The following is a 24,231-nucleotide window of genomic DNA, read 5'->3' on the forward strand; positions in this document are numbered from 1 at the left end:
GAGGAGGCGACGGGTAGGGCTGAGGTAGAAGTTCTTGTTAGAGTCATGCTGTGTCAGAAAATGCCAGCCAGGGCCGGGCACTGGGGCACAGTGGGGTTGCCGGCTTCTGCCCGCCAGCTTCGTTTTGCAAGTATCAGCAACTAACCAGAACGGAGGGAGAACATTTGTTTTAACATTTGCTAAGAGGATAAAACAGGATGCCATGTAAACTTCTCAGTGTAGTAGTAAACTTTAAAGTGATTCTGAAAGTGCTGGGTGTAATTATTTCCATTTGGGAGATGAACAAAAGAGAGGACGTAAACTTCATATTTGAACTTAAAAACCAGGGTAAATAGTCTCCAAAGAGGATGCCCCAAAGAGCCACACCTCCCAGGACTCATGCTCTCCCCTAGTCCCTTCCCCTTGAATCTGGGCCAGCCTTTTGGCTCTTTGTATCAACAGAATGTGGGTAGTCATGCGGTAGGGTATCTGAGCCAAGGTCAAAGAAATCTGACTACCATGGACCTCTATGCTAAGCCACACCAGCCACGTGGAGTGGACACATGGAGCAAGATTGCCTGGCCAGGGAAGTGGACTTGGCCCAATGGATAGGGCATTGGCCTACCACATGGGAGATCCACGGTTCAAATCCTGGGCCTCCTTGACCCTTGTGGAGCTGGCCCACATGCAGTGCCGATGTGTGCAAGGAGTGCCCTGCCATGCAGGGGTGTCCCCCGCGTAGGAGAGCCCCATACGCAAGGAGCGCGCCCCATAAGGAGAGCCGCCCAGTGCGAAGGAAGGTTCAGCCTGCCCAGGAGTGGTGACCACACACACAGAGAGCTGATGCAGCAAGATGACGCAACAAAGAGATGCAGATTCCCAGTGCCGCTGACAACAATACAATACAGGTGGACACAGAAGAACACACAGCGAATGGACACAGAGAACAGACAACTGGGGCGGGGGTGGGGAAGGGGAGAGAAATAAAAAATAAATCTTTGAAAAAAAAAAAGACTGCCGGGCCAGTCCCCAGTGTTCCTGCCATCCCAGCTCAGGCTCCAGGTACGTGAGTAAAGATGCCGGTCTGGGTGTCCAGCACTGTCGAGCCCGCCGATGACCGAGCGCCAGGTGCCATCTAACTGCAATCGCCAGAGAGACGCCAAGCAAGGGCTGCCACCTGCGCCCAGCAAACACAGGGCCTCGAGAGATTAGTCATGACACGGGTTTTAGGCCATCAGGGTAGGTGGCATCTAGAACACCTCCTGGTGATCCCTGCCGCCGGTTCACGTCTAATCCCCACCCTTGACTGTGGATAGACCCACCAACTTGCTTCAGACAAATAGAATAAGCAAAAGCGAAGGGAAGTCGCTGCCAGGATAAGGTTATGAGAGACGGTGCCTTCCGTCTCGCCCTCACTCTCGGTTCTCACCGGCTCACCGTGATGAAGCAAAGCTGCCGTCTGAGCTGTCCCACGGCGAACGCCACCTGGCCAGGAACTGCACCACCAGGGTTCTCCAGAGAAGACACGTCTATCTACCAAGGCATTTATGTAAGGACCACAGGGCTGGCAAGGCCACACTCCACAGCGCAGACCACGAGATGGACACTCCAGTAAAGGTGGCGTTGAGTTCCTTAGCCCGAGCTCCCCAGGGCAAGCTGGCTGGTAGAGCCAAGGCTGAAGCTGAGGCAGAAATGCCTCTCACCTCTGAGATCCTCAGTTCTGACTTCCACCTGATTAGATGTGGAGGCCCCACATGCTGAGGGCGTCTCTCTTGTTGACTGTACATGCAATCAACTGTAGAAGCTGTTTCTAGATGCAAATCCCACGTACAAAGACCCTGACGGTCATATGAAGGCCAGTGCTCTACCAAACAAAGGACACCGTAACCTGCCAAGCTGACGCAGGCCATCGCCATCATACACCCGCTGCCGTCCACGAGGAGCTGAATTCTGCCAACCACCTGTGGGAACTCAGAGGTGACCCATGCCCAGTTGAGCCTTGAAAATGCTGCAGCCTCTGCCGGTCCCTCGACCGCAGCCCCGTGGGAGATCCTCAGCCAAAAGACCCCGTAAAGCTGCCCCTGGATTCCCAATGGAGAGAAACTGCGATATTTTAAATGGTGGGTTTGTTTTTGTTTTTGTTTTATTTATTTCTCTCCCCATCCCCCCATTGTCTGCTCTCTGTGTCCATTCGCTGTGTGTTCTTCTGCATCCACTTGCATTATCAGGTGTCAATGGGTTCGAACCCCGGGCCTCCTTGACCTGTGATGAGCTGGCCCATGCGCAGTGCTGATGCGCACAAGGAGTGGTGTGCCAGGCAGGGGTGTCCCCCGCGTAGGGGAGCCCCACGCGCAAGGAGTGCACCCGTAAGGAGAGCCACCCAGTGCGAAACAAAGTGCAGCCTGCCCAGGAATGGCGCTGCACACACGGAGAGCTGACACAGCAAGATGACACAACAAAAAAGAGACACAGATTCCCATGCCGCTGACAACAACAGACGTGGACAAAGAAGAACACGCAGCAAATAGACACAGAGAACAGACAACCAGGGCGGAGGGGAAGGGGAGAGAAATTAAATAAATAAATAAATGAATAAAAATAAATAAATCTTAAAAAAAAATAAATAAAATAAAATAAAATGGTTTGTTGGCCCTTTAGGAAGTGAAGTGAACCTCAGGTGCGACTCGGGGTTTTAAGAAGAAGTCGTGGCAGGCCCGTCTAATTCCTGACACCTCCGATCCTTTCTGGAACAAGGCGGTGTTTGAAATAGATACACACGAGCCTGCCCGCAGACCCAGTTTTCTCATAACATGAACGACTGGTGAGCGTGTGGCGCCGGCACGTCCTGCTGTCAGAAGCATTCTTAAGTGGAGATACGAGGGCTGAGCGGGGTGGACAGGCCACAGCCGCTTCCCCTTCGCAGCGAGGCTCTCAGGCCACGTTGTCTGTCAGAGCACAGTGCAGCGGCGCCGCGGGCACGGGCCTGGCCCAGGTAGGGTGCAGCCCCCTCTCCCTCCTGCTCTCAGAAAGTCACAGACTCTCTCGGCCTCGGTTTCCTGTCTGTTTGTTTATTTATTTATTTATCTATTTATTTATTTATTTCTCTCCCCTTCCCCCTGCCCCCACCCCGGTTGTCTGTTCTCTGTGTCTATTTGCTGCATGTTCTTCTTTGTCCACTTCTGTTGTTGTCAGCGGCAAGGGAAACTTTCTTTTTGTTGTGTTATCTTGTTGTGTCAACTCTCCATGTGTGCGGCGCCATTCCTGGGCAGGCTGAACTTTCTTTCACGCTGGGCGGCTCTCCTTACGGGGCGCACTCCTTGTGTGTGGGGCTCCCCTACTCAGGGACACCCCTGCATGACACGGCACTCCTTGCGCGCATCAGCACTGCGCATGGGCCAGCTCCACATGGGTCAAGGAAGCCCAGGGTTTGAACCGTGGACCTTCTATGTGGTAGACGGACGCCTTATCCACTGGGCCAAGTCCGCCGCCAGTTTCCTGTCTATAAAGTGAGAATAACGACAGTCCCTAAGGCCCCGGCTTCCAGGTTCCTTGGCTCACGCCTGAAGCTCGGCCCTGATGCTGGGTTTCTCTCTGGACACGTGGCCTGAGAGCGGGTGCTGAGGAGCGGCGCGGGAGCGAAGCAACGGGCGAAGGAGCTGAGGCCGCCCGACCGCGAGCCCCGCGTCAGGCTGGCGAGGGCCGCGCCTTGAGCTGGCAGAAGTAGTGCGCCACGCGGCGGTGCAGGCAGGGGCGCAGAAGCTGGGGGGTGAGGGGATCTCAAACCCTGTCGGGCGAGCTCCGGGGATGGGCCAGACGGGCCTGCTGTGAGCCCCGGCACGCTGCCCCCCCCCCCCGTCGTTGCGGTCACGGCGCTCGCTCGCCTCCTTTCCTCTCGCGGCTCTTGAGTGACCAGTCGGGGTTTTGCGTGTCCGCGGGCGGTGGCCTTGGCCAGGAGGTACATTCCTCGGGGACAGGGCCCTTGTCTGCTTTCCCAGAGCTGAGAGGGGGGCTCGGTTCGTGCTTGAAGAAGGCATGCTCAAGGAAAAGAGGGTGACCTGGGCAAGAGGGGTACGCGGAGTGGCCTGCTGCCAGCTTCACGCCCTCGACGGACGGGGAGGGCAGAGGGCACGACTGGCCCGAGCAGGGTCGGCAGCCCGGGTGCCGATGGGAGGCATGGCGGGGAGGCCGTTTGGACCTCACGGGGGTCAAGGCTTTGCAAAGACTGGAGGCCCGTGAAGAGAAGGGGCTCCCGGGGGCAGCTGGAGAGTCCTCCCCGAGGAGAGGCGGGAGCTGGTGCCATCGCCAGGGCGAGAGTCTCCACGCCCGCGAAGCCGGCTCCAGCCCGGGCCAAACTGGCCGCCCCCGGGCAGGCGCGGTCAGCAGGGGTTGACCGCTCCCCACGTCTGGAATTGGGAGGTGACCCACGAGAATTCCTATGTGCAGTCAGGCCCCCCCGTCGTACTGGGCCACGTCCAGAGCACGGGGTGGCAGTGCCCCTCCGGAAGGGCACGTGCTCTGGGTGCCCAGGGCCCACAGTGCCCTGGAGGGTGGCGCCGCTCCGCCATCTCAGGACGCCGGCCCCGCAGGCACTTGGGTTTGCGTGGGCACGGGGTTCCCCGGTCTCTCCCTCCCTCTGTCGGTGGACGGAGCGTGAGAAGTGAGCTGCTCTCCTTTACCGACCGGGCTTGAGCACCCAGTGCCAACGGCGTTACCACCCCAGGGCCTTTGCACAGGCCCGTGCTTTGCCTGGCCGTCCGCTCTCCCCTCCAGACTCCCCGCAGCAGCTGCGTTCTCCCTCCCTCCTCCTCCTCCCGCACCCCCAGCCGAGCTGAGGCGCCTTAGCCGAGCCAGGTGCCTTCCTCAGGCCACCGTCGAGTCTTGTGACGTGCAGTTTTGGTAACTGACTTTGTTTGCCGAGGGCGGGAGCTGTGTCTCGTTGGTCTTGGTACCTGCAGGGCCAAAACCGAGCTGTGGACAGCTTCGTGGAATGGGGCTGCGTTAGCAGGGACGTCGTTTAACGTGTTGGCTTCCTGCGGCAATGTGGGGGCACGTTTCTCCACAGAGAAACTTGAAAATACCCAAACTGTGACTTTCATCTGTACTTTTTAAAAAAAATTTTTTTATTTTGAAATAATTTCAAACTTACAGAACAGTTGCAAAAATAATACAAAAGCCATCCAGAGAGCTCCAGTGTGCCCCATAGATACCCGCTCCCCGCCTCACCACATTTTGCTCCTCTCGCTGTATCATCGCATCTACTTACCCATCTAGGGACTTATTTGCTAAACATTTGAGAGTAGGTTGCACATGATGCTCCTTGAACACTTGGTACTTCCATGTACATTTCCTAACAGTTCTCAAATTGAAGAAATTTAACACGGATATAATTTACAATCTACATCTCAATTTTATCCTGTGTGCCAGTCATGTCCCCTGGGGCCTGTTCTCCGCCATTATTAGGTCCAGTTTAGCACCTAATACATAGGACAAAACTCCCATCTCAGGGCCTCCCTCTCGTTCACCCTGGATTAAGGAAATTGGAACCGAGAGCCAGTATCCCGAGTCAAGGCTGTCTCTTGTTCTGCTCATCTCGCCACCCTCAGAAGCCACTGCAAGGCCTGTGGCCCTGACACCCGCTCCTGAGCGCAGCGCCAGGCAGACCCAGGCCTGGGGGTCCCTGGGCGGCTCTTCAGCTCTTCGGGGTCCCACATGCAGATCCTTCCCAAGGGCCTGGCCCGGGGTGGGTGAGTTGGAAGCCGCAGGCCGCGGGGAGCTCTGGTCGAGCAGCTTTGCAGGGGAAGCCCCCAAAAAGTCCAAGCTGCGCAAGCCCGCCGGGGGGTCAGCTTTGGCCTGGTTTACCCCCTTCTGGAGGCAGAGGCCCCTGTGGGAATTCAGGAAGTTACTGATCCAGAAGATGCAGCGGCCGGGGCGGCCGTCACAGCACGGGGCAGGGCCTCCCGAGGCCATCGCTGCACCCCAGAGGGACGAGGGAGGGTGCGGGCTCAGCGCTGTGGATGCGAGTTAGGTCGGGCTCTCCCTTCGTTCACTCCGCAGTTAAGAGTCAGGCCACTCATTCATTCACTCCACAGTTAAGAATCAGGCCACTCATTCATTCACTCCACAGTTAAGAATCAGGCCACGCCATTCATTCACTCCACAGTTAAGAATCAGGCCACGCCATTCATTCATTCCACAGTTAAGAATCAGGCCACGCCATTCATTCACTCCGCAGTTAAGAATCAGGCCACGTCATTCATTCATTCCACAGTTAAGAATCAGGCCACTCATTCATTCCCTCCACAGGTAAGAATCAGGCCACTCATTCATTCACTCCGCAGTTGAGTCAGGCCACTCCAATCATTCATTTCAAAGTGTGCCTGGATTGAGCCCACGGAGCCTGCGGGGGAGCTCGCGGGCCGAGAGGTGGGCGCCCTGTCCCCGCCCCGGCCCCGGCCCCGCCCCTGTCCCCGCCCCCGCCCCCGGCCCCGCCCATGTCCCAGCCCCCGGCCCCGCCCCTGTCCCCGCCCCCGGCCAGGCCCCGCCCCGCGCCGGCCCCGCCCCGCGCCGGCCCCGCGCCGCGCCTCGCTCTTCCGCACACGTGACCGCCGGCGGCGTCGCGCCGAGGGGCGGGGCGAGCGGCGGGCGGGGGGCGCCGGGCCGGGGGCGCCGCCATGGAACCGTGAGTGCCGTCCGCCTGCGGGGCGCCCGGGGGCGCGGCGGCGGGGACGGGGCGGCGGGCGGCCTGCGCGTCCGCGACACGCACCCTCGGGGGCCGCGGGGACCCGCCGGGGACGGGGCGAGCGGGCTGCGGGGGCCGCGGGGGCTGCGGTGAGTCCCCGCCGGGCCCCCTCGCCCCCGCCGCCCCGGCCTGCCCCGCGCGGGGCGCCCCCCGGCTGCTGGGGCGCGGGCGGGGCTCGGCGGCCCGGGGGCGCGGGGGCCCGGGGGCGCGGGGGCGCGGGGGCGCGGGGGCGCGCCGAGCGCCGGGAGGGTCACGCTCTGCCGGCCTGGGGCCTCGTGTGCGGGCCAGGGCCTTGCAGGAGGATTTCACGGGGACAGGCCGGCCCAGGGCCCTGGGACGCGTCCTAAGGCTCGTTTTTGACGCGGCGTCCACCCGGGTGTTCACCGCAGGGAGCATCCGGGAAGGAAGGAAGGAGGAGGGTTCAGAGGGGTGGCACTGGGGCGGGGGGCGCCGGGCCGGGGGCTCAGGGTGCGGCCCGAGGGCAGGACCCCACGGCTGGCCCCGCTGCCTCGGAAGTCCACTCCAAGGCAGGCCGCGGGCACTCTGTGCCGCCTGGGGCTGCCCGCGCCGAGGGGCTTGGCCGTGGACCTCCGGCCGCGGCCCCGGAGGAGGGTGGTAGCCCACTGCCAACCAGCACAGACCGTCCCCCGCTTCCTCGGAAGCCGCCGCCTCTGGCCACTTGGGCGCCGCCCGGGACGTCCGGCCAGCCCTGTGCCACCCGGGATGGGCGTCTCCAAGGTCCCGCTGACAGGAAAGCCCAGGTGGAGGCGAGCGCGGGCCCCCTGTCACGTCCACGCAAGTAGCCCGTGGGACCCTGCCGTGGGGGACAGCCGGCAGGCCCGGGGCCACCTCCTCGGGCCTCCGCAGCTCTGCCGGGCAGGCTGGCGGCCTTGCCCCCCGTAGGAAGTGGAGGCAGAGCTGGGGGCCTTGGGTCTGGGGGCCTGGGATCTGAGTGTCCTGCGGGAGCCCTGGGCCGGGCTGTGATGGACAGACAGAACTAAGTGGCAGTGCTGGGTGAGGGTCTTGAGGGACCGCCTGGGTGGATTTGAACTTCTCCCGCTGCTGAGCAGTAGGCAGGCAGGTGTGCTCCTAAAACAGCGCCCAAGGCGCTGCTGAGCGGGCGGGGCGGGAGGGGATTCTCTGGAGGGGGCAGCCACCCCTGCCCCGTGGTCAGAATGGCACAGGGCACCTGGAAGCGGGAAAAAGGTGCTGGCAGCAGATAAAAATGCTGGGGGACGCCGAGCCAGAACACCTCAGGCGAGTACCTGGGTCAGGTTCATTGGCGGGACTGAGAGCCCCGCCCATCCCGCCCAGGTGAGAAAGGTGAGGAAAGTGAGGAGTAGAGCTGGAGGAGAGGCCAGGAGAGAGGCCTGGGCTGGGGAGGAGGGACAGGGGGGGAGCAGCGGCCGCTTGGGGGTGCGGTGGGAGGTAAGGGCCCGGGGGCCCCGGCAGCTGTCCTGCCCCGAGTGACCACCTGCTCCAATTCGGCCCAGGCTGGAGCGAGCGCCGTCAGCACCAGTGAGCTGAGCTCCCAGTTCCCAAAACTTGACGGGTCTGCAAAGCTTCACGTGGCGCAGCTCCTCCTGCGCTACGCCAGGGGGCAGGGGATGCCAGGAGCGGGGGAGGGCAGGTGGCCGTCCATGCGACTTCCTGCTCGGGCCGCGCGCTGCACTCGGCCAACGTGCGTTTGCTGCTCTGCTCTCGCCGTGGCAGGTTGGAGTAGAGTTGGCTTTTGTGTGCCTCTCGCTGGCCTTGAAGCCATTGTTTAAAGAGGGCACTCTACAGTGTCCCTCTCATGCCGTGACATTTAAGGGAAGGAATGCGTTCCTGCGCAGGTGCGGCTCAGACAAACCGAGCCCTGCGTGGTCCCCAGTCCCGGGCCTGCGAGTGCCCTGGCACCCCCTATTTGTCAGCCATAGAGTTTTGGGGGTTGCTTTTCTTAGACTTTTCCTGAACCACATTGAGGGCTGTTGAAATGATAAAGGTTTTATATTTTAAAAGCTTTTTGAGCGTCCACTGTACCTGGGACTGTCGTAAGCACTTGACCTACAACATTTCTTCACTCCTCACGCCCGCTCTCCCCACTAGGAGGTTTCTGTTATCACCCATTTTATAGAGGAGGAAGGTGGGGGAGAGGAGTCCCGTGGGCTGCTCGGGGCTGCGGGCTCATTGTCAGGGGAAACCCCGGGCCACCTGGGCAGGGGGTGGCTTACCGCGCAGGCCACCGGCCCCCCAAGCCCCCGCCTGGCCCTTGGCTGGAGGCTCCTGAGCCGGCGACCGCCTGCGGAGCTGCCGCCCGCTGCCCCACAGGGCCTCCTCCCCGGGGGGCCACCTGGGCCTGCGGCCTGCAGGGCACCCCCTCGGGTCCTCGGCTCCTTAAGGAGCTGGAGCGGTGTTCGTGGACCGCCCTTCAAAGCCCGCTGGGCGCGTGGCGGGGACGCTGGAGTTACTTGTCCTGCTCCTTGCTGCTTGGAGTTGCAGAGGCTGGTTCTTTCCTTCTCAGACGTTTCTTCTCAAAACCCATTAGACTATTCAAAAAGGAAAGGCTTTGGTGAGGGGCACAGATTGAGCGAGAGGGGGCCGGGTGGGAGCGCAGCCTCGCCGGCCGGTCCCAGCACCCCCCCGGGCTCTGCCAGGTGCCCGGCCTCTCCGCCTGCGCCCCTGTGTCAGGGGCTGGTACACCTGGCCCCTGCTGAGCACCTACCCTGGGACAGGTAGGTGCTCAGGAAAAGCGGCTGCTCCTGCCCTTTCCTTCTGTGCGGCCAGGGGAGGAGGGAGATTTTACACAGTGGTCCTCGGAAATAGTGTTAGAACAAGAACTGAAACTTCTGTTTTTTGTTTATTTCTTTTTATGTGTGTGAAACTGAAACTTTTTCAAAAATAAAATAAAAACAAAGCATAGCAATGATAATAACTAATGTATGATACATAAAAATGGCAATGCTAGTAATGTATAATACATAAAAATAGCAATGCTAATGCTAATAACACATAATACATAAAAAGATGAGACAAAGTAGGGCAATGCTAATAAAAATAAAAAGATGAGACAAAGCGTAGCAATGCTCGTAACTAGCGTGTAATACATTCTTCCTTTGTGTTTTAAGCACTTCACGTTTATCACTTCATTTTTGCCTCCGGCAGCCCTATGAGATGCATATTCTGCTGGGCCCCATTTTACAGATGAGGAGACTGAGGCCTGAGAGTCGTCTATCCCGCCCCGCGTCGTGGAGCTGGGAAGCGGGGGAGCCAGTATCTGAATCCTGGTGGACAGGCACCGAGCTTGGGTTTTGGACCAAGGGAGAAGCGGTTATCTTTACACAGATGATGAAAAAGCAAAATCTTATCTAAAACGGGAGCTCTGGCTTAAGAGCTGAGTCCCTTTCCACCGTTCAGATTCAAGTTGCCTAATTCTGAAGCGGGAGACCCGGCTCCAGTTGGACAGGAAGCAGGTGTTCCGACGTCCCCTGCCGCGGGAGCGGCGCCGTGAGTCGGGGTCCAGTGCGTGTCCGCGGAGAGCCTGGCTCGTGGCTGCTGCTTCCTCCGGCCGCTCTGGGGTCCGTCCCAGGCAGGGACGCTTGGCGGCTTGGGTTTCCTCGGGGCTGCCGATCTGCGCCCTTGAGGGCAGAACTCCGGGGTGCTCTCGCACATGCTCGTCTCACCCCGTTCCGTCTGCTTCCGTCTCCTAAGCGAGTCGGGCTCGGGGGGTGCTCCCCCGGCCCCCCGTTCCCTCCAGGGCTCCGATTTGGTAACCTCAGAGGCCCACGTGGGGCAAGCAGTGCTCGGCCAGGGGTGGTGCTGCCGCAGCGGCCGTTCCTGGGGTCGTTGGCTGCAGCTCCCTGGGTGAGGAGCAGGCCTGAGCCCCCCAGGACCCGTGCCCGGGAGCAGACCCCGAGCAGAGGCGCCTTGGCCAGCGTGACGCAGGAGCGGGCAAGGGCGGGAGCCACAGAAAATACTGCAAGTCAGCACTGGGGCAGAAAGTTACATTTGCGCTTCGGAGCTGATTGTTTTTCTTAGCGGGGAAGATAGTGGAACACGAGGAGGAGAGGGTGGGCCAGGGAAGAGCGGAAGTGCAGGTAACAGGCAGTCGCTGGGTGCCTGCTGCTCGTGAGGCCGGGTGCAGGGCGCGGCCTGAAGGGGCGCCCGGCTGGGGCGGTGAACGCAGGTGGGCGGTCAGTCACCCCCTGTGAGCTCTCAGGGCCTGTGCCCCGGCCCTGCTCTTCAGCGACAGCTGCTGGCCCGTCAGGGTGGTCGGCCATGGCCCCGCTGGAGGTGGCTCTCAGATGGACCGTGGTTGAGTGGGGGGCCTGGGGAGGGGCTGGCCACGTGGAGAAGCGAATCCGTGGAAGTTGGAAGGAGCAGCGCCCGAGAGGGACGGCTGGTTGGTGGCTGTTTTCATGTTCCAGATAGTTCCGAGCACCTTGGAATAGGAGGTTTTCCAGAATGCCTGCACGACCTGGGACCTTGAGCTTCAGTTTTAGATTTGGTTTATTTTTTGGGTGCGTGTATTGGTAGGAAGCTTTTGGTTTTAATAGAATATCTAAGTGACTGTCTCTGAAACCACAAGGGACCTATGAGCTCATTCATCCTGGAATCCAGGATGGAGTCCAGTCCAGGTGAGAGCCCAGGCAGGAGTCCAGGTGAGAGCCCAGGTAGAAGCGCAGGTAGTTGTTCAGGTGAGAGTCCAGGTAGGAGCCCAGGTAGAAGCCCAGGTAGTTGTTCAGGTGAGAGTCCAGGTAGGAGCCCGGGTAGGAGCCCAGGTCGTTGTGCAGGTAAAAGCCCAGGTAGGAGTCCAGGCGGGAGCCCAGGCAGCTGTCCAGCGAGGGTCCTCCAGGCTAGCTGAGCGGGGCGCTGGTGGCCTGTGGTCTCTGCCTCTGCGTCATGGGCCTGTTTGTCCAGCACAGCCCGGCCAGGGCCACGGTTAGGCCTGCCGGGGACAAGAGGTTGCTCCTCCCACACGTCTCTCATTGTTAGAAAGGGAAACCTTCTCCAGAAGCCCCCGGTGGGCTTCCCTTCAGGTCCGTGCCTGCTGGGGCTGGGGGGAGGGTCTGGCATTTTGGCCTCTGTCCTGAGGCTGCCCGGCCAGCGGGGACCCAGGCTGCGCGGGGGCAGGGTTGGCGCTGGTCGCCAGCTGGCTTGCCGCCTGCCCGGAAGAAAACCCCTTCCTCCCAGGCGCCCCTGCTCCTTCAGCACCCGTGGGGGTAAGTGGGAGAGTCGTCAGCACACGCCTGCACACACACAGGCCCGTGGTGCAGACCGACCCACGTCCCACGCAGACACGTCAAGCCTTAACCCTGTGCTGTGGGGGTGGGCTCCTCTGGAAGTCGGGGCTTCAGAGGGCCTTTGGGATGAGGCCGTGTGAGTCGGGGTGGGCCTCTGGCCAGTATGAAGGCCTTGTCAGGAGAGGAAATCTAGACGGAGCACAGCTGGCCAGGTGGGAGGGGGATGCAGGAGACAGGCAGCAGAGAGCACTGCTAGGAAGCCCCCCTGGGGACAGCAAATGGCCCCTTGATTTTGGGCTTCTAGCCTCCAAAACCGAGACAGAGAATCGTTGTCTGTGGTCTTTGTTATAGCAGCTCTGGCAAACTAAGACCTCTGCAGGCTCGACCCGCATGCTGGTTGGTGACCGCTGTGGTGTCGAGTTCTTGGCTTCGCTCTGCATCGTGGAGAAGTCATCGGAGAGCTCTCAGTGTAGCGGTCACACAGTCTGGCCTTCCTTTAAGTGGCCAGGTGGAGCACTGAGGCAGAAGCAGGAGACAGGAGGGGAGCTGTGCCCCTCCAGGTGAAAGGTGAGAGCAGACGAGCTCCGGTCTGCGTGTGCTTTGAAGACGTGTTTTCGGACCAGCCGTGGGGGTGGGAAACGAGAGCCGCCAGGTGGGCCCAGGGCATTCGGCCTCCAGCCGGAAGGGCGGGGGCCGTTTCCTGAGGTGGCCGGGCGGCCGCTCGGTGTTGGACGTGTCATGTGTGAGGCACCCATCAGGTGGGTGTGCAGTGGGCACACACCTGAGTTGGGGCATGCGGGGCGCAGGTGGGAGCTGCTGACCGTAGGTGGAGGAGAACCCCGGGGAGCAGGGCGCAGGGACGAGGGCGAGCAGCCTTCAGGGCGCCGCGGCGCCGCCCGTCTGCGCAGCACCCTGCAGGACAGTGTCCTCACGAATCGGCGTCTCCAGGAGCCCACCCGAGCTGGAGGAGTCCCCTCGGGAGACGGGGGTGGAGATGGCGCCGGGCGTGGAGGAGGTCCGCGCGCCCCGGGGCCTCTCCAGCGAAAGGGGGTGTCGCTCTCCAGGAGGCACGTCCCATGTCCACAGCACTCGTGGAACGCGGGTTACTTAGGAGGCGCGCAGCCAGGACCCCGGGGCCACCTTGTCCTCTCAGGGCTGGCCCTCGAGGTGCGGGCTGTGAGCACCCCGACCACCATGTGGCGGGTGAGTCACGGGCTCCGGTTCTCTGCTGAAGGCTCCAGAGCTTGGAGATGAGCACAGGGAGAGGAGGCCCTGATGGGGAGGTCCCCCAGGGCGCCGGGGAGGGCCCGGGGCGCGGCCCCCTGCCCGGGCACCACGGGGTGAAGCAGGGCTGGCCGCCCACCCTGCTGCTGCTCCAGGGGCATCTTCCCGCCGAGTTCGGGGAGATGGCAGGAGCAGGGACACTTCCAGAGAGCCCGTGTACGTGCAGCGGTGAGGACAGGAAATGCCAAGTTCCGCTGAGCCTTCTGCAGAGAGCTGGAAAGCAGCCGGGGTCCCCGTGCTTCTAGAAGCCTCCTTCTGCAGCCCTCTTACCTGCTCACTGGCTGCCTTTAGGGTGTCAGTGATGCATTTTAAAAAGCAAACCTGGACTAGGACGCGCCTCCCCCTTCCCCCTGCCTCTGAACGGCTCCCTTGTGGGCTTCCCCCCACTGGGGAGCCCGGGCACTGCCCAGCACCTCGAGGCTGGGCCTGCTCAGGGGCAGCTGCCCCGGGACTCACGTCCGGGCAGTGCCAAGGGCTGGTGTCATCTTTTAAACCTTTTGATTTTGAGATACCTTTGGCTTGATGTGTTTTTTTCCAAAGTGAAAATGCCCCTTGCAGCTGCCTAGAAACCTTCTCATCCGCAGGTGCCAAAGCGAAACTGCTGGACTGTGGGGCAGGTGCACTAAGCCTGGTGCCTCGGCGGCCCGAGGGCTGCTCTGAGTCCACTAACACTGTGGCTGTCATCTTTCGTCTTTTAATAGTAGTTTTTAAAGGAATTTGCTGTGTAGTTCACATTTATGAATTCTTTGAATGAGGAAAAAGGGAAATACCCAGGTTTTAAATTTGAAATAAAGGCATTAAAAACAAAAACAAAAACAAAAACAAAGCTATATTCAGCTGGCAGCACGAAGAAGGTACGGGGCAAACCTGCCTGTGTGGCGGAGGGTGGCGGCAGGTGGAGGAGACCCTGGCTTTCCCCCACTCCTCACTGCTGCCCAGCGGCCTCCCCGGATGGCCGTGGACTGAGGATCCGTCAGCTCAGTCTGTCCAGCCCCGAGCCTCCAGCCAGGGGAGGACAGCCACCCTGAGAATGGCACGGGCGCCCGGGAGAGCTGCGGCTGCGTGGCACAGCTCTGGACTCGAGGCCCCTGTCTGTCATCGGAGGGGCCGTCCTCCCCAGCTCCAGGGTCCCAAGGCACCGGGCCACATCCATTTCACGAGTCTCCCCCGGTGGGCATGGCCACTCGTCCAGTGGCTGTCCAGTGCTGCGCGTAGCAGGGTTCCTGTTTGCTGCGCAGCACCCTGAGGCCGACGGGAGACCCCTGGCCTGGCTGCATGGCCACCCTGTGCCAAGTGGCCACCCTGCCCTAGCGGCCACCCTGCCCCGAGCTGCCACCCCGCCCCGAGCGGCCCCATGGAGGCGGCGCCGGGCCTGCCAGTGTCGGCAAAGCCACGTCAGCGCTGGTGGCCGCCTCCGCCTTCGCTCTGGATCTGCGCCAGGCAGGCACCCGCCCTCCTGGCCCGGCCTCTGAGCCACGCCCAGGGGCGTGGGTGCAGAGCCATGTGTGTGTCAACAACCCCTGCCCGCCTCGGGCCCAGCCTGCGTCTCCCCCTGCAAGCCGGGTAGGGCGCGCTGGGGCGAGAGGAGCGTGGAGGAGCCAGCCGTCACTTGCTGTCTTCTCTGGGCTCAGGCCCCCTCTCTGGGGTGCAGGGCAGGGGTCTGCGGGCACCCCAGCCGCCCTGCTAGTAAACGAGCTGGGGCTGGCGCGCAGCCGCCCGCCTGGCATGTGCGGTGCTGCCCACTGCAGGGAGCGTGGCCGTGCCGGCTGTCCGGGACCCGCGTGAGCGTCAGGGCCCGGCCCCAGGCGTTTTAGGAGAAACTCGCTCTCTTTAACTGTGGGCAGACCTGGCAAGGCTAGCAAGTGGGCACGGCCCCTCCGGTTGGTTTCCATGTCTGTGTAGACCCGAAACACGCAGGCCGCTTGTTTGGCCATGTTAGCTCCAGCCTCCCGCGTCCCAGTGTGCTCACTGTGGGGCACCCGACAGGAGCAGTAAAGCTGGCGAGTGGGGGTGCCAGGCAGAGAGCCGCTCTCGGGCCTGTGCTTCCAGCCCCCCGTCAGCCGGGACCTCAGCGGCGAGCAGTGGCTGCGAGGGTCGGGAGGGTGGATGGCGCTGGCCGCGGGAGAAGGGACGTGGGCATGCGTGCATTTGTGTGCACGTCCATGACCGTGTGTGCATGTGTGGGCGTGCATGAGTGGTTGCAGGCATGTGTGCACACATGAGTATGCGTGAGCGTGTGCACGAGTGTGTGGGTATGTGTGCATGCACCTGTGTGTGCACATGTGTGATGTGTGTGCAGGCATGCGTGTGTATGGCCATGTGTGCTATGAGCATGCACGAGTGTGCATATGCCTGTCTGCGCAGGCATGCATGAGTGCACATGCGTGTGTGTGCACGCGCGTATGCGTATGCCTGTGTGCGGAGGGGACCGCCCACGCCACGTGGCGTGGACACACGTCCCTTGGGCGGGTTCAGAAGCCACAGGACGTTCTCGGGCGGCAGAGCCGGGCGCGGCGGCAGGGGCCCTGCGTGGGTGTCTGCCCCGGCGTGGGCGGGGGCCGCGGGCGGGGGCGGGGGCAGGTCCGCACTTCCAGCCCCCTGGCGTGCGGCTCGGGCCGCCCCCACTCACGCGCTGCCCCTCCGCAGGCTGGCGCCCATGCGGCTGTACACGCTCTCCAAGCGCCACTTCGTGCTCGTGTTTGTCGTCTTCTTTGTCTGCTTCGGCCTGACGGTCTTCGTGGGCATCCGAGGTAAGGGCCCGCGGCGTTCCCGCGCGCTACCGCGCACCCACGCTGGGCCCCTCGGAGCTGCGCAGCGCGCATGCGTGCTCCCCGCCCAGGGCGGCCGCGCGCCTCCCTCTGAGCCGCTGGGGGCGGGCGACCCCCAAGCCCGCGCCCCCGTGCTTCCTGGCCGACCCCTGTGACCCCCGCTCATGGACGGACGCCTTACGCCCTGGGCAGCGCGGGCAGCCTTGCTGGCTGAGCCTTGCACTGTCACTTGTTTCCACCCCACCCCCGGGGCTGGAGACCCAGAGCGCAGTGCAGCGGGGGGAGACCGCTGGGGTACACGCTGTCCAGCCGGTGGTGGCAGAGCCTGGCGAGGACCGTGAGCCCAGCTCGGAGTGACCACGCAGGGGTGTTGGGCAGCTCGGGGTGGTCATGCAGAAGAGGCCCAGGTGGCTCAGGGCGGCCGCAGAGGGGTGTCCAGACGGGTTGGGGTGCCCAGGCAGCTTGGGGAGACCATTCAGGGGTGTCCGGGCGACTCGGGGGGACCCTACAGGGGTGACCGGGTGCCTCGGGGTGACCGTGCAGGGGTGTCCAGGGGGATTGGGGGACCTTTCAGGGGTGTCTGGGAGGCTCAGGGGGGTTGGGGGGCCCGTGCAGGGGTGCCTGGGCGGCTCAGGGGGACCGTGCAGAGGTGACCGGGTGCTTCGGGGTGACCGTGCAGGGGTGTCCAGGGGGATCGGGGGACCTTTCAGGGGTGTCTGGGAGGCTCAGGGGGCTGTGCATGGGGGACCGTGCAGGGGTGCCTGGGCGACTCGGGGGGACCGTTCAGGGGTGACCGGGAGCCTCGGGGTGACCGTGCAGGGGTGTCCAGGGGGATCGGGGGACCTTCCAGGGGTGTCTGGGAGGCTCACGGGGACTGTGCAGGGGGGACGTGCAGGGGTGTCCGGGCGGCTCGGGGTCACCGTGCAGGGGTGCCCAGCAGTGGCTCTTTGGGTCCAGGGCTAGAGAAAACTCGGGTGCGAGGGCGGGAGCGTTTCTGTCAGCTGGAACGGGAACCAGAGCACGTGGCGCTCCCTGCGGTGGGAAGCCTGAGGCGGAGCAGGGGGAGTCCTCGCGCTGCTGCGTGGTTTTGCGGTCACCCGCGCACGCCAGCTCTCAGAAGCCGGCCCCCGATCGTCCGCGTGTCCGTGGCACTGGAAGAAGCCAGCCGCCGACCTCGGCGCAGACACCACCTCTTTTCTCCTTCTCCTCTGACACTTCAGGGCCCCAAGTGATCCAGACTTCCGCAGCCAACTTTTCGCTCGGTAACAGCAAGAAGGTAAGCGGCCCTGCGGCCCCCGGGCCCCGGAAGAGGGTCAGGCGGAGGTCTCGCCGCAGCCCGCGTGCGCCCGGCCCAAGGCCAGCTGCTGCCCTGGCCCGCGCCCGCTCGGGTCGTCCCCTGCTTGGCAGGACCTCGTGTGGGCAGGGTGCTGCCTAGACTCGGCGTCTCGGCTCGCATTGCCCTTCCTTACCAGGGGCCACAGAGCCCTTCTTTCACCGGGTGGCCCTTTCTTACTACACTTGCCCAGGTCGCAACTCGTCACCATTCCAAGTGTCGACAGTAACAGTTCTTCATAATGATGATTTGATATTCCTTAATCAGTTTATTTATTTTTAAAGATTTATTTATTTATTTCTCTCCCCTCCCCCCCTGCCCCGGTTGTCTGTTCTCTGTGTCTATTTGTTGTGTCTCCTTTTGTCCGCTTCTGTTGTCAGCAGCATGGGAATCTGTTTCTTTTTGTTGCGTCATCTTGCTGTGTCAGCTCTCCGTGTGTGCGGCACCATTCCTGGGCAGGCTGCACTTTCTTTCCCGCTGGGCAGCTCTCCTTACGAGGCGCACTCCTTGCACGTGGGGCTCCCCTACGTGGGGGATACCCCTGCATGGCACTGCACTCCTTGCCTGCATCAGCACTGTGCATGGGCCAACTCCACACAGGTCAAGGAGGCCTGGGGTTTGAACCTTGGACCTCCCATATGGTAAACGGACGCCCTAACCGCTGGGCCAAGTCTGCTTCCCAGTTTTTGTTTTTTTTTTAAGATTTATTTTTATTTATTTCTCTCCCCTTACCCCCCTCACCCCGTTGTCTGTTCTCTGTGTCCATTCGCTGTGTGTTCTGTATCCGCTTGCATTCTAGTCAGTGGCACCAGGAATCTGTCTCTCTTCGTTGTGTCATCTTGCTGCATCAGCTTTCCGTGTGTGCAGTGCTACTCCTGGGCAGGCTGTACTTTTTTTTTGCGCTGGACGGCTCTCCTAGAGGGGCGCACTCCTTTCTCATGGGGCTCCCCTATGCAGGGGACACCCCTGCGTGGTGCGGCACTCCTTGCGCGCATCAGCACTGCATGTGGGCCAGCTGCACACGGGTCAGGGAGGCCCGGGGTTTGAACCGCGGACCTCCCACGTGGTAGACGGACACCCTAACCACTGGGGGCCAAGTCTGTCACCGAAAGCTCATTCTTGTACTGCAACTCCCCACATCACTCATTTCTCCCTTCTCCCTGCTAGATTTCTTTCCTTAAAATTTCTCAAAAACGCAAAAGGAGAAAAATGCCCTCAGACGTCGGCCTTTCCGTTTTCCTCCTTTTCCTGTGCGTGTTTGGGAGCCTCGCTGCCCACCCTCGGCTTCCTTCGCGCTCTGTCCTCTGCAGCTCTTGCTGACCGTCTGACGTGAGGAGGGTCGCTGGCCTTCCCCGGCCCTGTCGTGGGCTTTGAACATTCCCGCCCCAGGTGTCCGTCTTGTCTCTGGCACTGAAAGCAGCACCCGCCCCACCGCCGGCCTCCACAGGCCCGCTTCCTTCTGGGGGTGGGAGGGCAGCCCCCCTAGCCCCTTGCCGGATGGCTTGAGGGCAAGGCTTTGTCACAGTGAGTGGCCCAGACTCAAGGGAGAGAAATGGGAAAACACAAAGAACACGTTTCTGCCCACAGGGAGGAGCCCGGTGGGCCCCCAGCAGCTCCTGCAGCCCCCTGGGAGCAGACCCAGCGTGGGTTTTTTGAAAGGCACCGCGGCCGCACGCCCCCCTCTAATTTTCCTCTCCAGCGGCGCTGAGGCTTTCATGAAACTGAGCACAGTGGGCCTCGCCCAGCGCCCTGCCTGGCCTGCTGGTGCCACGACACACACAGTCTGGAGGACGGGAAAATATTTCTTTGGTGCGCTTTACCGTCCAGCTCGTCTGAGTCCCCTCCTCAGGGCTGAAGCAGGTGCGCTGTCCCAGCGGCAGCCGTGCATCTGGCCCCCCGGACGCTTTGGTGGGAAACCAGGTGCTGTGGCCGGTGGTTGCCCTTTCTCTGGGAGGCAGGACGGCTCCCCCTTAGCAAGGGAAAGCTCCGGGGTCAGCGCACCGCAAACCCTTTTGGCTCAATGTGAATTTTGCATGCCAGTGAGACGTTCGGTAGCCTGGCTGAGAAGGCCCAGGGCTTACCTCCTAACGTGTCTTCTCTCTGCCTCGACGGAAGCCGGTGCAGATCCTCTCCAACCCGCTGTCCACGTACAACCAGCAGCTGTGGCTCACGTGTGTGGTCGAGTTGGAGCAAACGAGAGGTACGAGCCTGGCGTGGGGCGACTGCTCTGTGCAGAGCACCGGGGCAGAAGCACTTGGAAGTATTTGGCAAGTGCTCCAAGGTGAACAGACGAGGGTGTTTGCTCTTATTTATAATAACGAAAATTCGGAAACACTGTGACTGTTCTCCAGGGGAGACAGTAAATTTTGATTTTGGAAAGATGACCTCAGTAAATTAAGTGGGAAAAAGAATGCACATAACAGAAAAAATTACCCCCTTTGGGAAAACTTTAAAAAGCAAAAGCTCATTTTATATTCCTGTCGTATTTGAAGGCATAGAAATTGGTCTAGAAGGATGGACACAAAAATGTTACTCAGGTCATTTGTTAGTTAGATTGTGAGTGTCGAACACCATTTTCTTCATCCTCTGATTTTTTAATGAGCATATAATCAGACAAAAATTATAAATCATATCAGACAAAAATCATGTCATTGGAAAAAATAAGAAATCTATTCTTATTTCGGTATAAAGTCATATTAAAAATCTGAGGGAGATTAAAAACTATCATTTCATCAGCCATGAAGCGTTGGCCTCTTGTAAAGCGGAGCCGTTGGGTGTGAAATGCACGTTTTTCCAGAGCCCGCCCAGGAGCAGCCGCGGAAGGCTCTGCTCGGCAGCGGGAGGCCCGACGCCCCGGCCTCAGGGTCTGGTCCTCTGGCCCCCTCCGCTCCAGCGCCGAGTCCCACGGGTGCAGGGGTGCAGAGCCAGGCCCCGCGCACCTGCCCCTCCTCACCCCTCCTTCTCTTGCAGAAACCTCCGTCCACACCAGCTTCCTCATGACCGTCAAGGTGGACGGGATCGCGCAGGACGGGACCACCGTGTTCATCCACAACAAAGTCCACAACCGGACCCGGGCGCTCACCTGCACGGGGGTGGGTGCCGGGGACGGGCGGCCGCCAGCCCCTGCACCTGCCCGCCTTGCCCCCGCGGCCCCGTGGGGGAGGGAGCATGCTGGAGGGGGCCGCGCGGAGCTGGGCTGTATACGGAGGTACCAGGGATCGAACCCGGGACCTTGTGCATGCGAAGCAGGCGCTCAACCGCTGAGCTATGCCCGCTCCCCTCAAAATCTTTAAGGAAAAAAAAGATTGATCTGCGCGTGGCGTGGAAGCTCATCTAGAGCTACGCGCTGACGCCCTTACAGAGCCGTACAGACGTGCGCACAGTACAGGTGCACGTACCCCGAGCACATGTGCTGTGGCCCGTTGTGCTTCTCCGGTGGCCTTTCCACCTGGCGTGGCCTGGGTGGGTGCCGTGCCTGAGCGCGGGGCTGAGGGCTTTTCCAGCCTTACCAGTCGTCTGGCCCGAGGACTGGGCCCCAGAACAGCCTCCGCGCCAGGCTGCGGGGCGCGGCGCGTGGCACCCTGATGCCCCACGGCAGAAGGGGCGCCCTCTTGCTTTCCCTGCCTCGGGATTCTGTTGGAATCAGAAGGCTCAGAACCCGACCCCCTGGGGCGAGGATTCCAGGCCGGCACCCGGGCGCCAGGGAGGAGCACGCCCGGGGATCGCGGGCGTGAGTGGAAGCCGGCGGGTAGTGTGCGTTCCTGGCTCGGGGTCAGCCAGGCCCTTCCGGGCACCGCCTCGTTAAATCCTCAGGCCGGTGGAGTAGAAAGGCTCCTGGCGCCTGCGTCATATGGGAAGGCCAGGCCTTGAGAGGTGGGTGTGGTTGCCCGAGGTAACCCAGGTAGCGGGGGCGACGGCCAGGCTGGAGCCCATGCTCGCCCGTCCCCAGCTGCCGGCCCGTTCCCCTGTGCCGGGTTCCTAAAAGGTGCTGAGCCCTGTGTCTCGGCAGCGCAGGCTCCAGGTGCGCAGGCTCAGGTAGCACGGCTCATTCCATTGACGTGGACCAGGGAAGCTGGCCGGGGCCGCTGCCCGCAGGGTCGTGGGAGGCCGTCGGCGGCCAGGCGAGGTTTGAACAGATTCTGTCTGGTCCACTCCCCGTTTCCTCTCTTCTTCTCCACAGCCCCTCTTCTTGAGAGTAAAACTCAGATTTGTTTGCATGAGAATTTCTCAGCACACAAAGTCTGCTCTTAGCATGTTACTATGTTGTTATGTGTTGCATGCACCTGCTCTGTGATGAAGTAGTCAAGGACTTGCTATCTGTGAAGTTTTAATGTCAGGCTCCTGTAAATGGACACAAACTACCTTTTTGTAGAGATTTTTAATGTTTATCTTGATGTCACATATGCATTTTATCTGGCACGGAGCGGTCAAAGTTGGGAACACCCGCTTTGAACAGGGTTTATTTTTCTATCTTGAATATTTCTCAGGCCTGTTCAAAGGCTTCTAGTGATACAATGTTCGGAACGTTAGGAAAAGTGCACCTGCTGTCCCAGGCGTTTTAAAGTCGGCCCTTTAACACGGCCGACTGTTTCTGGAAGGTCAAGTTCCTTATGTGGGCGCATGTAGTTAATTTTGTAACTGCCAGTTATTAAAATAATCTACGTAGCCAGTCAGAAGCACTCGTTAGTGCCTAACGGCGGTCTGCCTTTCTGTGCCAGGGCGGCCGCTGTGTCGAGGACACGCCCGAGCCCCGGGGCTCCCTCCTGTGCCCCGTCGTCTCCCGTGTGGGCAGGGCAGGGCCACTCTGAGATGTCCTCCGCACCCGTGAAATGGGACAGTGCCTCCCGCCCATCTCGGGAAGTGGCATCGCTGGGCTGAAGGAGGCTCGGGGAAGCGCACGCCGCGTTCCCGTGCGAGGCATCTGTGTACAGACATGCTTGGCAGCGCTGCCGTGTGGCGTGGGGGTTCCGGGACCCCTGTGCCAGCAGCCCGCCACCTCCTCCCGCAGCCCAGGCTCAGGGGGTCTCGGCCCCTGGCGTAGCCGCCCCTCAGTGGAGGCACGTCGTGATGGTCGGTGCAAGTTCCCGCTTGTCTGCGATGACACAGAACTCGGCTTTAAACCAGGGACGAGCCAGACCCCCACCGAAAGCCTTTGCTTCACGCAGAGCCAGGCGCCCTGAGGCCGGTGCGTCTGAAGGGCGTGCCCGCCGAGCATCACCCGCCTCTCCTGCTCGGGAGGGCGTCGTGAAGAGAGGAGACCTGGCTCTTAATAATGAAAGGACGCGGGAAAGACCCTTGGCGGAGAAATAAGCACACGCAGGCGCGTGTTCCCACAGCCACCCTGACCCCCTGCGGGGGTGGGGGGGGGTGGGCCGCGGGCTCGGAGGAGGGGTGACAGGCTCGTAGGGCAGGTGGGAGACACGTGGTCCGTTCTGCAGGTCCCGACGGCGGAAGCACAGTAGGCTTGGAAGACAAGCTCGGTGGGCTGGCGGCTTTGCCTCCGCTGCCCCGTGCGCCGGGGCCTCTGTGGAAATGCCCCGTCTGTGCTGCCTGGTTAACTTCCTGCGCAGCTCTGCAAGCTGCAGATGGGTCATCTGAAGTAGGAAGGTTCCAAAGATTAGGAGTCCTTATTTCTTTCTAAAAATAGCCATTTGATTTTTTTATTCTTGAGGGGTGCCTACGTTTTGGGGGATATGTTGGTCAGGATTCTCTAGGGAAACAATCAACAAGAGATACCTGTCAATAGTAGGAGGTTTTTAAATAAGAGTCTCTCACGTGACCGTGGGGAGGCATGAGTCCAGGAACCGCAGGCAGGTGCAGCCAGGGGCTCCAGTGGAAGTCCAGTGAAGCTTCTTGACGAGTTCGGGGAGACGAGCTGGGAAACTCTCTGAATGCTGGAATCACTTGCCCTTTTAAGGCATTCAGCTGATTGGGTTCAGCAGCACTCACTGCTGATGACAGTCTCCCTGACTGATGTAATTGTAACCTGCTAGCTAGGATTTTCCACTGCAGTGAAGTCCATGATGGCTAAGGCCCCTAAATGCCCTTGCAGTACAGTCAGCCCAGTGCTTGCCTGACCAGACACCTGGGCACATGACCTGGCCGAGGTGACCCAGTAGCCTGACCGTCACGGGTCTTTGGCGAGTCCCTGGCGAGGGTTGGTCCTGGTGACCTGGCGTAGAAAGGTGCTGCGTCGGGGCCGCTGTGGGAAGGGGCGCGCGCGCGCTTTAGAGACAGCGGGCTCTCTTTCTCTTACATTTGCAGAGGTGTGCGGAGATCATCGTGGCGCACCTGAGCTACCTGAACTACACCCAGTACTCGGTGACGGTGGGGTTCGAGCGCCTCAAGCTGCCCGTCAAGGAGCTGACCTTCGCCGTAAGTGCCCGCCGGCCGCGCGGCCCCGCTCTGCGGAGCCCCCTCCCCTGCTGAAGCGCTGAGTAACTCCCAGCGGCTGTCCTTACCTCGGGCGGTAGCAGGCAGGTAAAGCTTAAGAGAGTTAGAGGAGGACCCCGGTTTCCTAAGGACCGAGAACCGAGTGTAACGTGAAACGGCCCAGAAACCGGAGCGCCCTGGCGGTGTGAAGAGCGAGAGGGGCGCAGGGGAGCCCGCGTGCTCCCCGGGAGGCGGCGAGAGGCGGCCAGCACGGCCCCGCCCGGGAAGCCGCCCCTGTGGCCCGTGGGTGGCCTTCGGGCACCTGCTCGGGGGTGGCCTGCCCGGGCGCGGCCCCGTGGTCCCTTGCCTCGGCCTCTGCCCCCGGGAGGCCCGAGCTGCCCAGGTGACCGCACGGCTGATCTGGGCCCAGAACCTGCCTCTGGCCTCCACGGGTTTGACCTGGCTGCACCTTCTCTCCTCACTTGTGAAGGGCTGGCCTCGTAAAGCCGATGAGCAGTAAAGGAGACGTTAATG

General features: G+C 61.4%; 1 protein-coding gene across 2 annotated transcripts in view; it reads left to right on the forward strand.

Moving 5' to 3' along the window:
* Positions 1 to 6,597: 6,597 nt before the first annotated feature.
* The window catches only part of TMEM181 (transmembrane protein 181), a 45,159-nt gene continuing 27,525 nt past the window's right edge, over positions 6,598 to 24,231 (forward strand). Inside the window, exons 1-6 of one of the 2 annotated variants that reach the window (XM_071212550.1) lie at positions 6,598 to 6,658; positions 15,871 to 15,974; positions 17,213 to 17,268; positions 19,441 to 19,525; positions 20,296 to 20,417; positions 23,590 to 23,700. In XM_071212550.1, coding sequence (XP_071068651.1) covers positions 6,651 to 6,658; positions 15,871 to 15,974; positions 17,213 to 17,268; positions 19,441 to 19,525; positions 20,296 to 20,417; positions 23,590 to 23,700 — 486 coding nt within the window. In that variant the 5' untranslated portion in view covers positions 6,598 to 6,650. Of the gene's footprint in view, positions 6,659 to 12,294; positions 12,508 to 15,870; positions 15,975 to 17,212; positions 17,269 to 19,440; positions 19,526 to 20,295; positions 20,418 to 23,589; positions 23,701 to 24,231 lie in introns of those variants that run through there. The other variant, XM_071212551.1, reaches the window with a different exon arrangement.

The sequence above is a fragment of the Dasypus novemcinctus genome, chromosome 28, assembly GCF_030445035.2.
Source record: "Dasypus novemcinctus isolate mDasNov1 chromosome 28, mDasNov1.1.hap2, whole genome shotgun sequence".
Lineage (NCBI taxonomy): Eukaryota > Metazoa > Chordata > Mammalia > Cingulata > Dasypodidae > Dasypus > Dasypus novemcinctus.